This window comes from Labrus bergylta, chromosome 1, assembly GCF_963930695.1.
Source record: "Labrus bergylta chromosome 1, fLabBer1.1, whole genome shotgun sequence".
In the NCBI taxonomy this organism is placed as follows: domain Eukaryota; kingdom Metazoa; phylum Chordata; class Actinopteri; order Labriformes; family Labridae; genus Labrus; species Labrus bergylta.
In genome coordinates, this window is record NC_089195.1 from 10,982,438 (window position 1) to 10,999,978 (window position 17,541).

Sequence of the window (17,541 nt, forward strand, 5' to 3'; positions counted from 1 at the left end):
TTTCAGTCAATGCAGGGGAAGTATAGTCTATTATTTCCTGTTAGAGTAGAAGTAAAAGTATCATACATTTAAAACATCTTTTATTAAATGGTATGTTGTGGTCGGTTTCAGTAGATCCATGAACTGTTCTGGTACCTCTGGTTTAATGAGGCTTTAGGAAACTTTGGGGAAGATAGTGATGACAACTAAGAAAGGAAACATGACTCAACCTGGCATTTTACTTCAGAACCTGAAAGGTCCCCTCCTTTATTCCATTTTATTAAACAACACAAACCATTTAACAAACTGTTGAAGAGGTGATTTTTTTAATGAAAGAATCATAATCACAAACATTTACACTTAATCTTCTCTAAGACTGTCCTGAGCCTATTGAAACACGAGACAATAACAACCAATCAGAGGTAAGGGTTTAATGATCATTTATCTTCTCCTTATGCAGATGAGGAGAAGATAAATAATAGTTGCACCTTGTTTGTTAAAATTCCCAAGACAACATATGAGAGTAAGTGATTGGTGATATAACTTCTGGCTGCATCTTTTAATTAGCAGCACCATCTAGTGTCCTAAATGCTGATAGCATTTCAGCAAACAGGAACATTAACAATCCACATTTTTGTGATTTTGTTTAATATTATCTATTTGTCTGATCTTCTCAGGACACAGTGTACTCTAGATATAGTTCAGTTTCTTGTTGTTGTTCTTTATTATTATCTTATTTAGAGAGTACATTTGAAAAATAAATCTACAAGCATTCATTTTGGTTAAAACAATCTTTTACATCCCTCCACAAATATTGATAGTCCACAGAAAGACTGTCCTTCTTTATTTGATTTAAGTATTCAAAGTTAAAGAAATTGCTGCAGAATCCAATTTACTTAGGGCCGAATATCTCATAATATAGTGCATATAGTTTTATGAGATTATGATGACAATGCATTCAAGTGTGAGCACCACTTTACTGTTACACTTATACATAGCTGAAATTAAGAATAACAATGTAACCTTTTTCTCTGTTGTCAAACAACTAATCAAATAAAGTATTCGAGAATAAAAGATTCAACTGGAGCTATCGCCTCCTCTGTCTAAGCAGATAAGCCATTCTCTTAGGTTGGAATCTTCCCGTTAAAAAGATGTCTCCAAATACTGTATGCAGAATCTTGAAGCTGAGGATTAGATTTTTGGTGTCAGGAGCATTCTGAGTACTGTTTGTACCCGAGTAGTATTTACCAAATAAATGTTATAGTTGATGATTTGGTGTATCCTTAACAGCTGCTGCTCTGTTTTTGAGCTGACCTCTAAGTCAACACTTACACTTTGGAATCCTGCTTTCAAGGCCAATCTTTACCTGCTCTCCGCAACAACTCCTTCAATAAGGGCCATCAATCCATTGGAAACTGTAATTCTCCTTAAAGCATCTTGGCCACTGCATTTCAAAACAGAGTTAAGCGACATGTTGCCCTACTATATTGTTTAGGCTGTTGTTGCCTTGACTTGCCTACAGGCCATCACAAGAACCAAAGTAAACCTCTGTGTTTCTGTGCCAATGAACATCAGTCATAATACCAGATGTTTTTGCCTAAATACTGTTCAGCATAGATTATTGATGACAACTTTGAGACAATATGTCATGCTCGTTAAACATTTCATTTTTCTCAGCCTTCTCCTTTAATCCATTCATTTTCTGCTAAGCAATGCATTAACAGTTTAATAAAGGAGAGGTCTAAGGTAAGATGTGGTGTCCACCTTGTTGTTTGACTGAATCTATAATCATTTCTATATTCCCTGCATCATCTGTTGACTTATCCTTTTTGTCCTTTTGTCTTCTTGTCTCATCTTTCTGTTGAAATCACAGTTGACTCTAATTCATCTGCAAATTCTCTGGGGTTTATTCATGGATATCCTGTTACCAGTAGCTGAGGAGTATCCACACACACAGAGGTCATCACAGCATCCGTGAAGGGGGACAGTTTTAATTGAATAAGGTATATTCTCATGACTAGTAAGCACATCCAAAGGACCAAGCATTTCAGATGCATTAGCAATCAATAATTTAACATCAGCTTGAATGCAAGGAACACAAACACCATATACTGTATATGGCCGGTGTTGCAATCTAGAAATATTTATATTAAATTCAAATGGACAGAAGAAAGCATACTACACTATAAGTTAGAAAATATATACTATTATATCATTTTTGTTTAATTTGTTTATTTAAAAAACATCCTGTGATTTCATGTTCGTTTTTACTCGAACGTAAATAGTCAGGGTCGTGTTCAAGAGATGAATACGCATGTATGCTGTTTTTGCTGTGAGGACCCGATGCTTCTTGAGAAAACTAATCATAAAAAAATACAGCATGGGGGAGAATAAAGCTGCCAAATGGAAGACAGAGTCCTGGTCTGTTCATGGGTAAAACACCACTTAGCAAAATGATCATCTTTGATAATACTATTGGGCTAACAGAACTCATCTGCTAGAACATGAGGTCATCCAGGTCTTCATTCATCAAATACTCTGAGGAGGAATGTCCAATTCCATTCAGGCAGTTTTCATATTTCAAGATTTTATTCAACATGTTTTTTTAATTTAGAATCTGTTCCAAGTAAAGTTAAGAACAGAACATAGATAAACAAGATGTTGACCTATGCTAATTAGAATCAACTTGAAGAAGCTTTCAATTTCCCATTGGAATTCATCAATGTAATAACACAGTGTATAGTTTGTTGTAAAATCTATCTTTTTTAATTTTGCTTTTGCATTAAGTTGCAGAGAGCGGATTTTCACATTTGTATTTGTTTATGGAATAGTGATTTATGTAGTTGACTAGTCTAACTATTGTTTTGTGTTGCATTCTATGTGCATGTGTCAAGGTTGGAAGTGCAGGACTGATGAAAAGAAAGACCAAACGCAGACAAAGTGATGCAGTACAATGATGAATTCTGCCTTCAAGGTGGTATTGGCAGGTTGGCAGACAGGCGGACTGGTATCAGAAAACAGGAAAGTCAAATGTTTGTTGCAGAAACAGGATGAAAGGAGCGCACATGTGCTCAGTACATGTGAGCTAAACTTAGGGCAGATAGTCCTTAGGTGTTACATGCTCTATTGAGTCCCTAGTGCTACTAAACAGCTTTTTCTGCCCATTATGGCTTTTGTATAATTTGTAAAGATTACAATGTATTTCAATTTCTTATTCCCTGCCTTGCATTAGACAGTGGATCATATTTTTTACTTCAGGTTTAGTTTGAAACTTTTATTCTTTGGAAGGATGTAATTTATCCATCAATGCTTCTATTTCTGTGAGGCTGTGGCTCAGTAACATCAGTCGTCTCTCAGCTCGAACCCCCAGCTCCAGCAGGCACATGTCTGGTTAGTCCATGGGCAAGAAATTTAACCCCAAATTGCTTCTCGGCAGTGGCAGCATATGAAGGTGTATGAATGGGATGAGTTAATACTGATGAACACATTACATAGCTCCTCTGCCATCAGTGTGTGAATGGGTGTTAATGGGTAGTTGTGACCTGCAGTGTATAAATATTTGAGTCGTCAGCAGATTAAAAAAGTGCTATACACTCCCAAGTCCATTTACCATTCAAGTCCATTAACAGGTGAACGTTTTCAGACACCTGTTCAGGGCAAAAAAATAAATCAATGTCCATTCAGTGACACGATTGCCTATTCCCTCTCTTAGCCTAAACATTCCACCCTGAGTATGATGACAGAAATGCATACTGTCACTTAGAAACTAAATCTCTTACATGAAGATAAAATAAAAATAAGAAAAACTTCATTTTGAATTTTGAACCAATAAGACTGATGTATAAGGTCATTTTGCATGCATCATCACCACTAGATGGCAGCATCTAATGCACTGCCGATGGATCATCTCTGACAATAGCTGTATTCTAGTGTTTTATTTGTTGTTGCAGATGAAAAGCACCATAATGGTAACAAAGATACCATCTAATGATAAAACATGGTTAGCGTTACATTAGTAAACTGAAAAGCAGTATACAGCTGTACATCTCACATCCACTCTGGCTTCTGATGAGGAAAACCAGAGAGGAAGGATGGATTGATGTGTTTTAACATTGCATGTTGATACTTTCAATCCAATACTTTGATTTTCCTACTTTTCTGGGATAAATAATAGTGATTATAGAATAGAAGGGAGGTGTAAGAACATTATACCACATAATTTAGATACCATGTCCAGGCACACACGACACCACTCGCTGTTCACAAAAATTCTGTCTTTCTCTAAATTTCCATTTGTTGTAAAACATATGAACAACAGCAAAACACAGAGAGACAGCAGTGATGTGTCTTTATTCAGTCCCTGAAATGTTGTGTTAAAAAGTCAGTAAGGATATGAAAATGAAAATGAGTCATTTTTTTTGGCATTTGACTTTGCTCATTGTTAAAACTAGTATCTCCAACTTATTCTGTAGTCTCTGTTATCACATCTTTTTTTTTTATCACAAACCTTTCAAGTAAAAATCGGTTTCATAGTTACAATTTTCGCATGAACTAAAGTTGCATGCAGCTAATCTCTTCTCGTTTTGTTGACATACTGCTCTTCCCAAAGCTGTGAGGGGTTAAACTGATCCAAAAGTCAGATAAGAAAGATGCTTGACAGTCTGGTTTTAAGAATGAGAGAGCCTGTGTGTTATCTCTTTTCTCCAGGCTGTATGGCTGGTATAATGTAACTACCTAAAAAAAACCTTGCCCCATTGTTAACATACTAAGAGGTCTGTATCAGTAGTCTGTGGCCAATAGCTTTTTTTTAAATAGCCTAGCCAGCTGCACATGAAATAGCACTAGAAGGAAATCATGCAGAGGAAAAGTTGATTTGGCCTACTTGTATTAGTAGTCATATTATCATTTATGTTTAGATTAGAGACCGTTTTAAGGTTTATTTTTTTTTATTAATGAAAAGAAAAATATCCTTCTTCGAGGTATTTCCATTGGACTCTATTGTTACTGTGGGGGATATTGTTCCTAATGGAAACTTAAAGAATCCCAAACACCATAATGATTTATTCAAAAACTGCCCTACAATAAACTGCATAACCTAATGATTTCAGGAGACTATGCCAAGGAAATTGCATGTATGGCATATTTGTACGAGTGTCACTCGTGTGTGAAAGTGTGTGCGTGGTTGCACTGGTTGTAAATTGATCCCTCCTACTCTCCTTGGGTAGTTGTGCAGAGGAGGGGCGAGGGGCGAGGAGGAGGAGGAAGCCGAAGCAGGAAGGAAGGCAGGCAGGCAGGCAGAGAACGAGGAGAGGCAGGCTGTGAATGCTAACGAGCCCCCGTCGTAATAGAGCTCCGTAGGCAGGGTTTGATAAAACGCCTTTTAAATGGAGAAGAACGACGACCACTTTTAAACACCTACTATGCGCCAGTGCCGCGTTCGCCTTGCGCGCGTGCAACAGCCTCACCGTCGTCGGCACGTTTGATCAGAAAACCCGTCTTTTTCCGCTAAATGAAATGTATCGCGACTGCTCGGGATTCACATTCTGACAATGGAGATTGAAAATATCGTGGCTAACACGGTTCTCCTGAAGGCACGAGAAGGTAAGCACAACTGAATGACAATTTAAATGTACCCCCCCCCCCCCCTTCACCCCCTCACCACCTCAACACCTCAACGACATGGCCATGGACATGGACGAGCCTGAGCTGTCGGCTGTCCTCCTTGGGATATATAACCTATGCTTCCACTGTCTCTCATCGCTGCGCAGGGCTTTGTCTAGCGGAAAACATCAAACATATTCCATTGAAACCAGTTTAAATCTGACTGTGTGCTGGCTACAAACACACTAACCGGACAGGTTAACATAAGGCCCCGCAGGCTTGAGATGAACAACGCAGAGTGTTTGCAGCATCTCGCTCTGACGGCAGCTTTACATGTTGGCTATCGAGTAATTTTTTTCACAACAGCACAAGTTGTTTTGTAGATATTGGCTGTTTAGGATGATATAACGGATATTTAAAGGTATATATTACATGGAGCTGAGTGTGGACCAAAATATAGGCCTAGCTGCGCAGTGTGACTGTGTGTCCGTGCAGCCTCTTCTTACCTGTGATTGTGGGTTTCGGTGTTGAAAGGCCAATTAGTGGGCTAATGTGAAGTGGACTGGTGGCATTATTTGATAGATACATATTCCACTGCATTGCCGTTTGGTTGTTGATCATGAGCTGCTGGGAGGACGGAATAACATATAGTGGATATTTAGCTGCAGTGGGAGAGTGCGAGAAGGCCCATCATGTAGTTACCTCGACGGCCAAGCGATACAGCCCCGGGTGATTACGCTGCTCAGTGGGCTGGTGATCCTGTAGCAGTTCACCTGGAGGTGAAACAAAGGCGAGTATCTATCTGTTTTCCAGAGGATGATAGAGCAGAGAGGCTACTCTAAAGCCAGTGTGTGGGCGCAGGGTGGGTGTACAGCATTACAAGTATCAGCTGCCAGAGGAGGGTATAAAAGGTGTTGTTGATGCATTTAAAGAAAAAAAAAAGAAGTCCAGTTTTCCCCTTTCGATCGGTTTCGGTATAAGTCCTCAGAGGATGTTGTGAATGTTTATCTTTTTATTTTTATTTTTTGCAGTCAAGTCTTCTTCATGGTCTTGTCAGGGGCTTCGCGGTTCAGTGTGCGCTTGGAAGGGCCCTTCATACAATTCAGACTGCGTTTCAGCCCAAGACTAATCGCTAAAACTGATGTGAAATGGATTATTAACAGCATCCACTTTTCTTTACCTGCCATAAATGGTGCTTGGCATTGTCCTAAGTGTTCCTCTGTGGGTTTAATGTAGCCTGCACTTATTAGATCTACATGTTCTGGACCTGTTATTGTCCTCAGTCTTTGATCTGGAGAGGCCCTATAGTACCATAAGGCCTTTGTGAGAAGTTTGAGTGTGTGATGAACCATGTGTACTGTGGAAGGAGCCTGCTGTCATATGGGGCTCAGTGTTCACTTCAATGCTACAGTGTGTGCTAAATGTTGAGTCAACTCATATTGTCATTTTGTAGTTATTTGAGCCAGTTACCAATTTGAAATACTGACCAGGTATGTTTTGTTTTCTAATCTTTTGACATAAACATGACATTATCATTATTTTGTACCCTAAGAAAAAAAACACCAATCAATAAAGCCACCAAACAGGCAGCCCTTGAAGTCTTAATAGGATTTGTGATTTTCTAAAAAGAAGAAAATAAATTCCAGCACTCCATTCCATCAGACATGTTGACTTTATAGTCGGTGTCAATATTTGGTTCTTCTCCCGCTTTACTTGTCAGTCCTAATTAGCATTCAAACTAAGACCGTTAATATCTCCAAATTGACCCCTAAGATTAATTGGTATTAATCTGCTTTTTAGAGGAGGATATCTTCAGGTCTCTAGAGCTGTTCAGTGTTCAATAATGTAAGTCGTCAACTCTGGAAATGTCACAAGCTGTCGGGCAAATCAGACCTCTAAACACGCTAACCCAAACAGAAAACTGCTGCAGTGGGGTCAGAGGCCAGCAGCCTAATTATTCATGAGTGTTCTGGGTTTCAAAGATAATCGATGGGAGATGAATCATTTAAAAAAAAAAAAAATAGTAACACCTTATTTAGTCACCAGATGTAATATTTAGCAAGTTTTACTCCCCACAGTGCAAATCCATCAGTGCAATGTTACAGTTTCTCAAATATCTTAATTTTCCACACGCTAGCATTAGCTAAAAGCCCTATTCAGATTGCTTGATAACTAAGACCCTGCAACGTCTCGTCTTCAGTATGAAGTAGTTGTAAGACAGGCTTTACAGGGGCGAGACTAGATCACTGTAAAGCAACAGAGGAAGCTTTGTGTGTGTGTGTGAATGTAAAGCTGCCAAACTGTTGTCTTATCTTATGTTGTTCAACAATTGTTGAAGTCGCCCATCGGTTCTGGGAAAACTACTTAGAGTGAAATGCCCGTTCAGAGAAAGATGCTGCAGCTAGAACATACAGTAGGAGGATTCCTAATTTCCTATGCATAAAATGTGACTCTTCACTGTGATGGGATCGTATAAACACAAATTTAAGTCCAGACTGATTTTATGATGTTTATCAAACTAACATAATGAAGAAATACCTGCAATACAAAAGATAAATGTAGTTGTCAACAGAAAGTATCATGGCTATACTTAACCGTGTTGTCTCATTTTGATCATTCAACCTATTCGTTGGATGATATGAAACAACTTTTATTAACTACTATTACAGGAAGTGATAGTAAGCAGTGCCGCATAAAAATCAACACAGTTTAAATAAAACATTTAAGATCCTTATAGACAACTTGAGCACATTTAAATAATTATAAAATATATATTTTCACTTCTTAACATTTTAATGAAGAGTCATTTAAGAATTGTATTAAATTATGTGTTCCTTTGACTTGGTTATAAGTTAACATATGAGGGTCTATCCCCTGGTCCTTTTTGGTTACCTTCATACCAAATGGCAGCAAAACTGAAGGCATTCTGCCGTCTGCAGCTGATGACTCAACGCGAGTTCACCCTGCTGATGTGTCCATATAGGAGACTGGAAAACAATTTCCAACTGATAGGTTTGCATGGTGCATAAAAAATCCATTATTTGTTTGCTGGCCTGGTGCATTCTCCATCCTCTTCAATCGCCATTTATAAGTGAATTCTTGTTGCTGAACATCTGTCAGTGCTTTAAGAACAGTTGAGTGTGATCAGAAGATGCTCTAAACTACTGGCTTTTTCTCTCTACTTCTACACACCTGTTTATTTGAAAACGGGTAGCCAGAATGAGAAGTGTTATGACAGGGTGTGTCCAGTCTGCCACTCTTGAAATGACACGTCAAAGGAAGTGGTTTGGTATTGTAAAGATGACACATCTCCTACTCCCCACCACTGCCTCTGAATGGTCTTACATATATTTTGTTGAACATTTAGAAAGGCCTGAAGGCGTCGGAGACTGGAAGAGAGGACTGTTGCACGAGAGGTCAGTTTGCAGTCTAAAGATGTGAAGATGCGAAAGTTTCCCATGATGGAATATATTTCAAATGGTGTTTCTGAGAATACCAGTGTTGGAAAGGGTATACTTGAAAACCACACTTGAGTAAAAGTGAAGATACCTCACTTGAAAGTTACCAAGCTTAAAGTTAAGGTCATCTTAAAGAAAATTACTCAAGTCAAAGTCTTAAAGTAGCCAATTATAAATATCAAAAGTATCCAAGTGTTAAAATATAAGTCAAGTAATGAATAGTTCAGGTAAAAGTACAAAAACACAAAATGCCATTATTTCCCTCTTTATAGGCAGACACAAGAGACACTTCATTCTGTTAGTCTTCTCTGCCTTCAAAAGCAAATAACGTTTGGAGATACGGCCACTGGTGTTGCTGTTCATTAGTGTTTTGCGTTGTGGCAGCATCACAGTCTGCTGTCTCGCTGGCAGCTGTGATATGAATGCTGCCGCCATGGTGTCACATGATTCTGAAGACATGGCTGGATATGCTGTGACTTGTTTTGATGAGAGAATGCATACCGCTCTCGTTTAGGCTCGTGCGAACATGCGTAGTCCAGGTGATCAATACTGACGATAGAGACGGACAATTACATTCAGTTTTTATATTGTAATGAGGTGTCCAATATATCAGACTCAAAAATCACATTACCTACTTCACAACACTAGACAATACTCACTAACTTGATAATTATTTGCATAAAAAATAAAACCACAGTTCATGTTAATATAGAAGCTCAGACAAGGATTAGATAATTATAATTGCCAGAGTTGGGGTAGAAAATCTATATTTTGGGCGGCATTGTGTCTATTCATGGCCGTGAAGTATCGAAGCATGCAGCCTTTTACAGGATTTGACTTTTATCACAGTGTTGGTCAGTCTGTGGACTTCAATCCTATTATGTAGAAATAAAAAGACTGAAGTGAGATGGATACTTAGAATGTTTTATTTGACAAAACCATTCTTGATTTAGTTGAATTTAGTCGACATAATTTACAGTTAAGAAAGTTAAATCGCAATATATATCAAAATATATTGTATCGCAATTCTCAGCATATCGCAAAATGTTAAAAATCGCACCAATATTGTATCGTAACTCAAGTATCGTGATATTATCGTATTGTGGTGATTCCCACCCCTGATGATTGCCATAGAGAAATGAATCCACAAGGTCTCACACATTACTCTGAAGTCTGCTGTATCTTCCCAGTAGTTGTTTTGTCACTCCGAACCCTTTTCATAATGAAGAGCAGTCACATTTTTTAAAATGACAGAATGCATTGGTGATTGTATTAGCTGATTATAACCAAATTGGAGGGTCTTAATTCTTTAATTCAAATGAAAAAAAGTAATTAAAACCGTGGAAAGATGTTGATGTATGTTCCAGATCAACGTGTAATGTTTTTTGTTTGAGGCAAACTGTGCAGAATAACCCGTTGACAATTTAGGTGTGACACAATTTCTTTGTCTGAGATCTAAAATGTCAGCAGATGCTAACCCTAATCTCCACCAAAGATTATGTAAACAATATAACGCTGCAGTATTTGTACAGTTCTTCAAGAAAGATGTACCCAATAAGCTTTGCATTCTCAGATTTCAGCAGCATCTTCAATACAGAAATTAATTTGTGGAATTGTTGCAATTTTTTACTTTTTATTTGACAAACAACGTCTTGTTTATGAATTCCTATTGAATTTAACAAACTTGTAATTAAAGAACTTAACTAAATATCTGTATTTCATATTTGCCTGCATGATGCAATCTTTTATCACACAAGCGGTAACTGTTTAGAAAACTGCTTGAGTGATCTGGGGTTCTAGTTTTGAGGGTACACCTAAAGAGCAACTTAGGAATTATTGTATTTGACATGGGGACATCTGAACATTTAAGTTATGTCGCCTTATAGCATATTTATAGCTGCACAGCGACATGTGTAAATGAGTTGGCAAAGTTTCTGAAGTTTTTTAAGTATCTGTTGCTTCAGGCCACTATATATCATTAGTTAGGGCGTTGGCCTCTTGGACAGGTGGTGACAACAATGAGAACAGCCATTATTAGTCAGAGCAACCTTCTCCCAGGGCACGAAAATATCGAGAGGAATATATCCAGTATGGATTTCCATGTGTCATTGTCAACAAACTATAACATCACTGATGTGTTTATGTACTGAAGTACTTGCAGATGAAAGCATAAAGTCTGTAAGAATGCTTCAACATTTAAAAACTTACCATCCCTCACTTTCGGCTAAACGGGTTGATTTCTTTTAGTAAGAAGATACCGGTAGATGTTTTGCAAGGCCAAAACAAATCCCTGAACAAAAAAACAACAGCCAAAGCTTAAAATGCATCATATGAGGTGACATATTTAATTTTACAGGGACAAAAAGCCAGACACAATTGGGGAAACCTAAATATAGCCATAGCTTTGAGTCGGAAGTGTCAGCTAGTTGATAAAGTGAAGTGTATTTTTTTTGTGTTTAAAGAGGTCATATTATGCCCTTTTTGGGGTTCGTATATTTAATCTATGTACCTACTAAAGTATGTTCACAATAGCTAAAGTTCTAAAGTGTGTGTTTTCATGTACTGCCGCTCCATGCACCGGCTCGCTTCTGATTCTCTCTCTAAGGCTCTGAAGTGACCGCGTTCAGAGTCCCCACGTGTGCCAAGTCTGATCTGATTGGTCGGCCTGTGGGCTCTGCCGTAATTGGTCAGTCACTCAGCACGGTTCTCGTAAATGTCACGCCCCTTTTACCATATTGGGAATGCAGCCACTGGCTCTGAGGAGAGCATAAACATTGGCACCTTAGCACTACTGTGCTACCGCAGGCTACATCATATCGTGGGCGTGCTACAGAAGTTAACGGGCGTGCAACATGAGCTGCAGGGCTCGCCACAACGAGCCAATGAGCTTAGATCAGTGATATCACACTGACAAGACGTCACACTGGCAAAAATCTTTCGAGGGGGGATGGAACCGAGTGTTACATGCAGCTAATGCTGCAGCTAACAGGAGGATGTAGGAGAAGCTGCGTTTCCGTGGAATTTTTGCACAGAGATGTGCCTAAACATCCACAGGACACAAAACACACTAAAGAGCATATAAAACCAGAAAAAGCATAATATGACCCCTTTAAAGAAAATCATTACAAGGACATGCTGTTTTGCACCCTGCTGGAGGGGAGGTGGCTGGGTTTGGACATTTTCATAAAATTGACAACATAATTTCACACTGTTATTTTCACAGACGATCTTTTCCAAGCGTAATACTTGACCCAGAGCAGTGACGTGCGGTGAGGTTCGTGGCTGGTGAGGCACTGACTTTTTCAGAGTGAGATTTACAAATATATGAACCCATTTATAGAGTAGTTTAAACTCACCATTCAATTGGCAGCTTGCACGTTGACTACTGGTTGTGTTCCATATCTCATATCAGCATTATTTACACACACATAGAGGTAAGGTGCATATTTGGCCAAGATAGAATGTTACATTTGTTTCAGAAATGTTTTTCCATTGCGATTCCACAATTCACACTCATTCAATAAAAATAAAAGTAGGCCTATACTGCGGTGTATTAATGGTCTTACCTTTACTTGTAAACAAAGTCCATTCGCCTATCCCTCTGGACTGAAGTATCCGTGACTTTGTTGTAAAAGTACTCATTATCTTCTTATAGTTTTAAAAGTCTTCCATTATGTATCACTTCACGTTTTGATTGAAAGTCCAGTTTTGAGAAATATTTAAGCTTAGATATAAAATCTTCCTTTTCCATTTTTGCAATCAGAGCCAAATTTTAAAATAAAAATTCTGCATAGAAGAGGAGCAACATCAAACCAAGCATAAACTCTTGGCCTTATGAGCCTCACGCAACCTGACGCACGCCCCCTTCAGTTGAGGCAGAGGTACTTGCTGCCTCGCCTCATGCTTTTTCAGTGCGGTTCTGCCTCACCTGCCTCTGACCCAGAGCCTAAAAATGTTATTGAGACTGAGATATAAACGGCCATTTACATAAAATCATGTCCACTGAGATGCAGGATGAGGTCCTAGCTGGTCCTAGCTGGCTGAGCACCTCACTGACTCTGTTAGTGGGCTGATGTATTTGTCTTTCATATTTGAAAAACTTAACAGACTTATTGTATCATTGCAAGGTAAAAGCACCTTGTAACTGAATGATAACATTAGTACATTCAAGAGGATACTGGAGGGCTTGGAGGTTTTTTTTGTCAGCTGTACAAATTCTTGCAAAATGCAGTTTTATTAAAGTGAGGAGTCTATTATTATGCACCTTCAGCCCCTCCTGGAAAACCTGATTGGCCATCTCCAAAATTGCCCCCAGAAAGTACTGTGTAAAAAAAAAATCCTAAAATGTTACAAGCGTGCAACATTGTAAGTGTCTGCTACTCTTTACTCATACACACACAGTCATCACATGTGTCCCTGCTTATTATGTTCACTCAGTGTGTGCCACCGTCTATATTACTTGGAAATTACTTGTATCATGCTTCCAGCCTTTCAATGGTTGTTTTTCTGTTTTATTCTTTTGTGTTGCCTGTATCTAGTTGCATGCAACATTATATGCACCAACCACCTCCAGGACAGTGGGGGCCACCAATCTCGTGGACTGTTATGTTGGTGGTCACTGGATATCAAGTTTTGAAACCCCTGGACACCCCTTACATCATGCTACAGTTCACACCGTGGCAAATGTGTTGAGGGTGAATTAAATATGTATACATTAAGTTGATTTCAAATAATCCACTTTTTATTGTACTATACAGTCAAATCTCAGGTTCTAAGAGTTAGGCATTGGTAGAGATATTACGTCAAAAACACACAGATGAAGACATCTGAAGGGCAGAGATAAATAGGGTTGCTGCCAAGTGTTGTAACTATTCAAATAATTACACACTTGTTTTTAAAAGCAACATGAACTGATGTTCACCAGGTCTTGAATTTTGCACACATTTATTATTGAAATGTGAAGAGTAACTGGATATATGAGCCTTTGCCTCATCTGACCTCTCTTCCTCAAATCAGATTTCATCAGATCTGTTTCTGCGGTTTCTTTCATCATTCCTGTCTTCATTCAAAGAGGAAATCAGGGCAGTCAAGTGCTCCCTTTACTCTGATTAACAGAAGTAACTAATCCTTCTCATACTTCTCATTTCCACATCACAAGATGAAAGCTTTTGATTTTGATTTACCATAGGACATTGCAGATGTAAGTGGATACACCTCTGTCACTAACCTCTCTCTGCTCCCTTGCCTCTCTCCACCAGCCTTTAAATTGTAGGCTAGCAGGTCCTCTCAGACCACTTGTGAGGGTTTTCTTCTGACGTAAGCCAGCATAGCTTTATTAGTTTTGTGGTCATAGCTGGGCTAACACTTGTTGTCATCACTCTGGGGTGTTTCCTCCAGCTGAGGCTCATAAAACACATTGCTTTGTGACTTTCCCTTGAAGTGGGACTTATTTTACAGTTATTACAGCCACAAATGGGCTGTGCGGAGAAAGAGAACGGTGTGTTGCATATCCAGCTCTGCTGCATGGCACTACCAGTGACTCTTAGCTGGTGGCTACTGGGATGGTCATTAGCACAAATTCTGGGCAAGCTGACTAAGCATTTAGTGGCATTTTTAAACACTTTGTGAACATCATAACTACGTTGTTTCAGCTGCATTGTTAAATGTTGGAGAGGCTCTTCTCCTGTGAGAACCCATCTGTCGGCCTGATCTTAACAATGTGTACGGTCAAGTGTATTTACTGTGTTTTTTTTTTTTTCCAAGATTCAAAGAAAAAAAAGTTTAATAAGGGAGTTTTTTTTAAAGTCTGTCTATGTAAAAGTCTTAAAAAGCAACAGTACATTACTATAATCCCAATTTTGCCTTCTGTTGTTGAATATCATGCCAGTCCTACCTTCAAATTTGACATCAAGATGTTGTGTTATCTGCCATAATCTTCAAGGTACAAGTGCTATCTGTTCCACGCCCAAGGGCTCAGTACTGGAGAGGCACTATGTGTTCCTCTTTTTCAGAATTAACCAGTGTGCCCTTCTTGAGAGAGAGACAGCTGTAGATAATACAGTACAGCCTAGATGATAATCCTTTCAGTTTGTCCTTTTACACTCTACGTGTGTGTGTGTGTGTGTGTGTGTGTGTGTGTGTGTGTGTGTGTGTGTGTGTGTGTGTGTGTGTGTGTGTGTGTGTGTGTGTGTGTGTGTGTGTGTGTGTGTGTGTGTGTGTGTGTGTGTGTGTGTGTGTGTGTGTGTGTGTGTGTGTGTGTGTGTGTGTGTGTGTGTGTATATCTCAAGTTTAGTCTCACCATGTTCCCCTACCGCCTCTCCCTCCCCCAATCTCCTTCAAGACGTTATGAAAACAAGGGGCCAGTTTTCAAGTATGACTTGGCGAGCTTTGATGGAATATCTTTAAGAGACAGGGCAGAGCAGGAATGGTCTTTCAAAACATCACAACATGCTGCTGGAATGGGCGAGATTGCATCTGTGCAGCCAGCCATGTATGTGTGCTCGTGAGAGACTGCGTGTCCCTTCATGTGTGGGTCCCGTAACCCCAGCCCCTGCTCATTTGTTTTCCTGGAATTTACTTTGGTGTTGTAATGTTGTTCACATTTTTACATGTGCACTCACCTTCTCTCTGTGCCATATGGAGAGAGACCAAAAGAGAAAGAAGTCCGGCCATAAATAATTAACGCATAACAGGGAAGCAAACTGTTTATTTGGGGGAGGGGAGCAAGAGGCTGAAGTCAGAGAGAGGGTAAGGGCGAATATGTGAGAGAGGTATGGATTATTGGAGGTTAGTGCTGCCTGATATTCACATGTTTCTCTTTTCCTCTCTTTCTCAGCTGATGTGTTTCTTTCAGTGTGAGTATACAGATGGATTACCTTGTGCAAACATTCGGCCTTTGCTTTGAAAAGGCAACACAGATACTGGCTGCTAATGTTTTCCTTATCAGGGGCTACTTCAGCCAATATCAGAGAGTGACTGGAAAAGCAACAGCACATTCATTATCATGGCCGGGCTCCATTGTGCCCATGTGCATGCTCATATTACAATAGGCCTAAACTATGACCCTCCCTCATTTTTTTATGTATTTTGTACTGCAGCTGTTTGAACTGAACCTCCACCTTTGCATCTGCTGGAGGTTGCGGGTAAGAACTGACGGGCATAGGCTGGTACCAAATATTCAGGGTACGATAACCTTGTCCAAAATATCTTGTTAAACAGTGTTATCAGTGTTTTGAAAGTTAGAAAAAAAATGTTGCTCCTGCCAAAAATGTAGTGGAGTGGCCTCAGTTTGTTTGGATTGAAACCTTTCTGATTTACTTGTTTATTTGGCTGTTACTTTTCTCCCCATTTTATGAACAATAATGTAGTACTGTTCATTTTCCCTGCTCTCCATGCTACCTTTTATTTAGTCAGAGTTTAAGAAAGGAAATCTTACTTATTAGAAGTCACTGTGAGTTTGTTGCTAAAGGGCAAGTGACATATTGTAAGAAGTAAATACTGTCTGCTAGCTGCTGAGGTTGGTCTGTCACGACGAGTTGGATTTTCAAGCCTTGCTGTTTTTTTTCTTCGAGTGTCAGCATGTGACATGTGTTCATCAGATGGATGAGCGCCTTTTCCCATATGGTGATGCAAAATGAAGATGGGTTGTGAAGACGGCAGCGCTGCATGGCTCTGTGTTCACGGCAACATCAGAGAAAGCTGGGAATCACAGCACGAGAAGTTGCCAGCGACGGTGTTAACTTCCAAGTGTTCTTTTTGAATTGGATAATTCTTGAAACTTTAACATGTAGACCATAAGTTATCTGAGTTTGATAGACCCTTCATGCAGTTAACTATTACAATCTTTTTTTATTCTTTGTTAATACCGGATAGATGTTGTTAAATTATTTTGATATATAACCAAACAATAATAAGTAATGGAGCTCATGATTTTCTAGATGACGTTAAACATTTCTCTTTGAATGTCAGCAAATGAAAAAAGACCATCAGTTCCCAGACACCATGATGGAGAATCATAACATTTATATTTCAGATTAACACTTTAAATAAAACAATCAGTACATTTATTATGAAAAAGAAAATAAGCACATTGCAAATGATGGCCCATTAATTTAACATTTTGTAAGACTGCATACTCCATACATGGATAGTTTTTTTTTCTTGTAATGTACACTCAACTGAACCAGCGTTAAAAAAAACCACTTCATAACTTTACCACCTTCTCACTGACTCATATCAGGTTTATTGGCAGGTATGTGTCCACATATTTTGACTTTGATTTGGACTTTTCTTGAGATAAAAGAGAGAGGAACTGGAGGGCAGGAGGAGGAGAATGTTTGGGATGGTGTGAGTAAGTGAAACAAGAAAGGAGAGAGAGCACAGAGGAGCCTCATTCATTAATCCACTCATAACTCACTGCAGATAGACGGAGAAATACAAACACATGCTGCATGTAAACACACACAGTATACTCCCTCTCTTGTTCTCAATCTTTGTCTGTTTT

General features: G+C 39.1%; 1 protein-coding gene across 2 annotated transcripts in view; it reads left to right on the forward strand.

Moving 5' to 3' along the window:
• Positions 1 to 5,227: 5,227 nt before the first annotated feature.
• grk4 (G protein-coupled receptor kinase 4) overlaps positions 5,228 to 17,541 on the forward strand; it is a 44,651-nt gene continuing 32,337 nt past the window's right edge. For both annotated transcript variants that reach the window (XM_020641329.3, XM_020641328.3), the window contains exon 1: positions 5,228 to 5,580. In XM_020641329.3, coding sequence (XP_020496985.1) covers positions 5,529 to 5,580 — 52 coding nt within the window. In that variant the 5' untranslated portion in view covers positions 5,228 to 5,528. The remainder of the gene's footprint in view (positions 5,581 to 17,541) is intronic.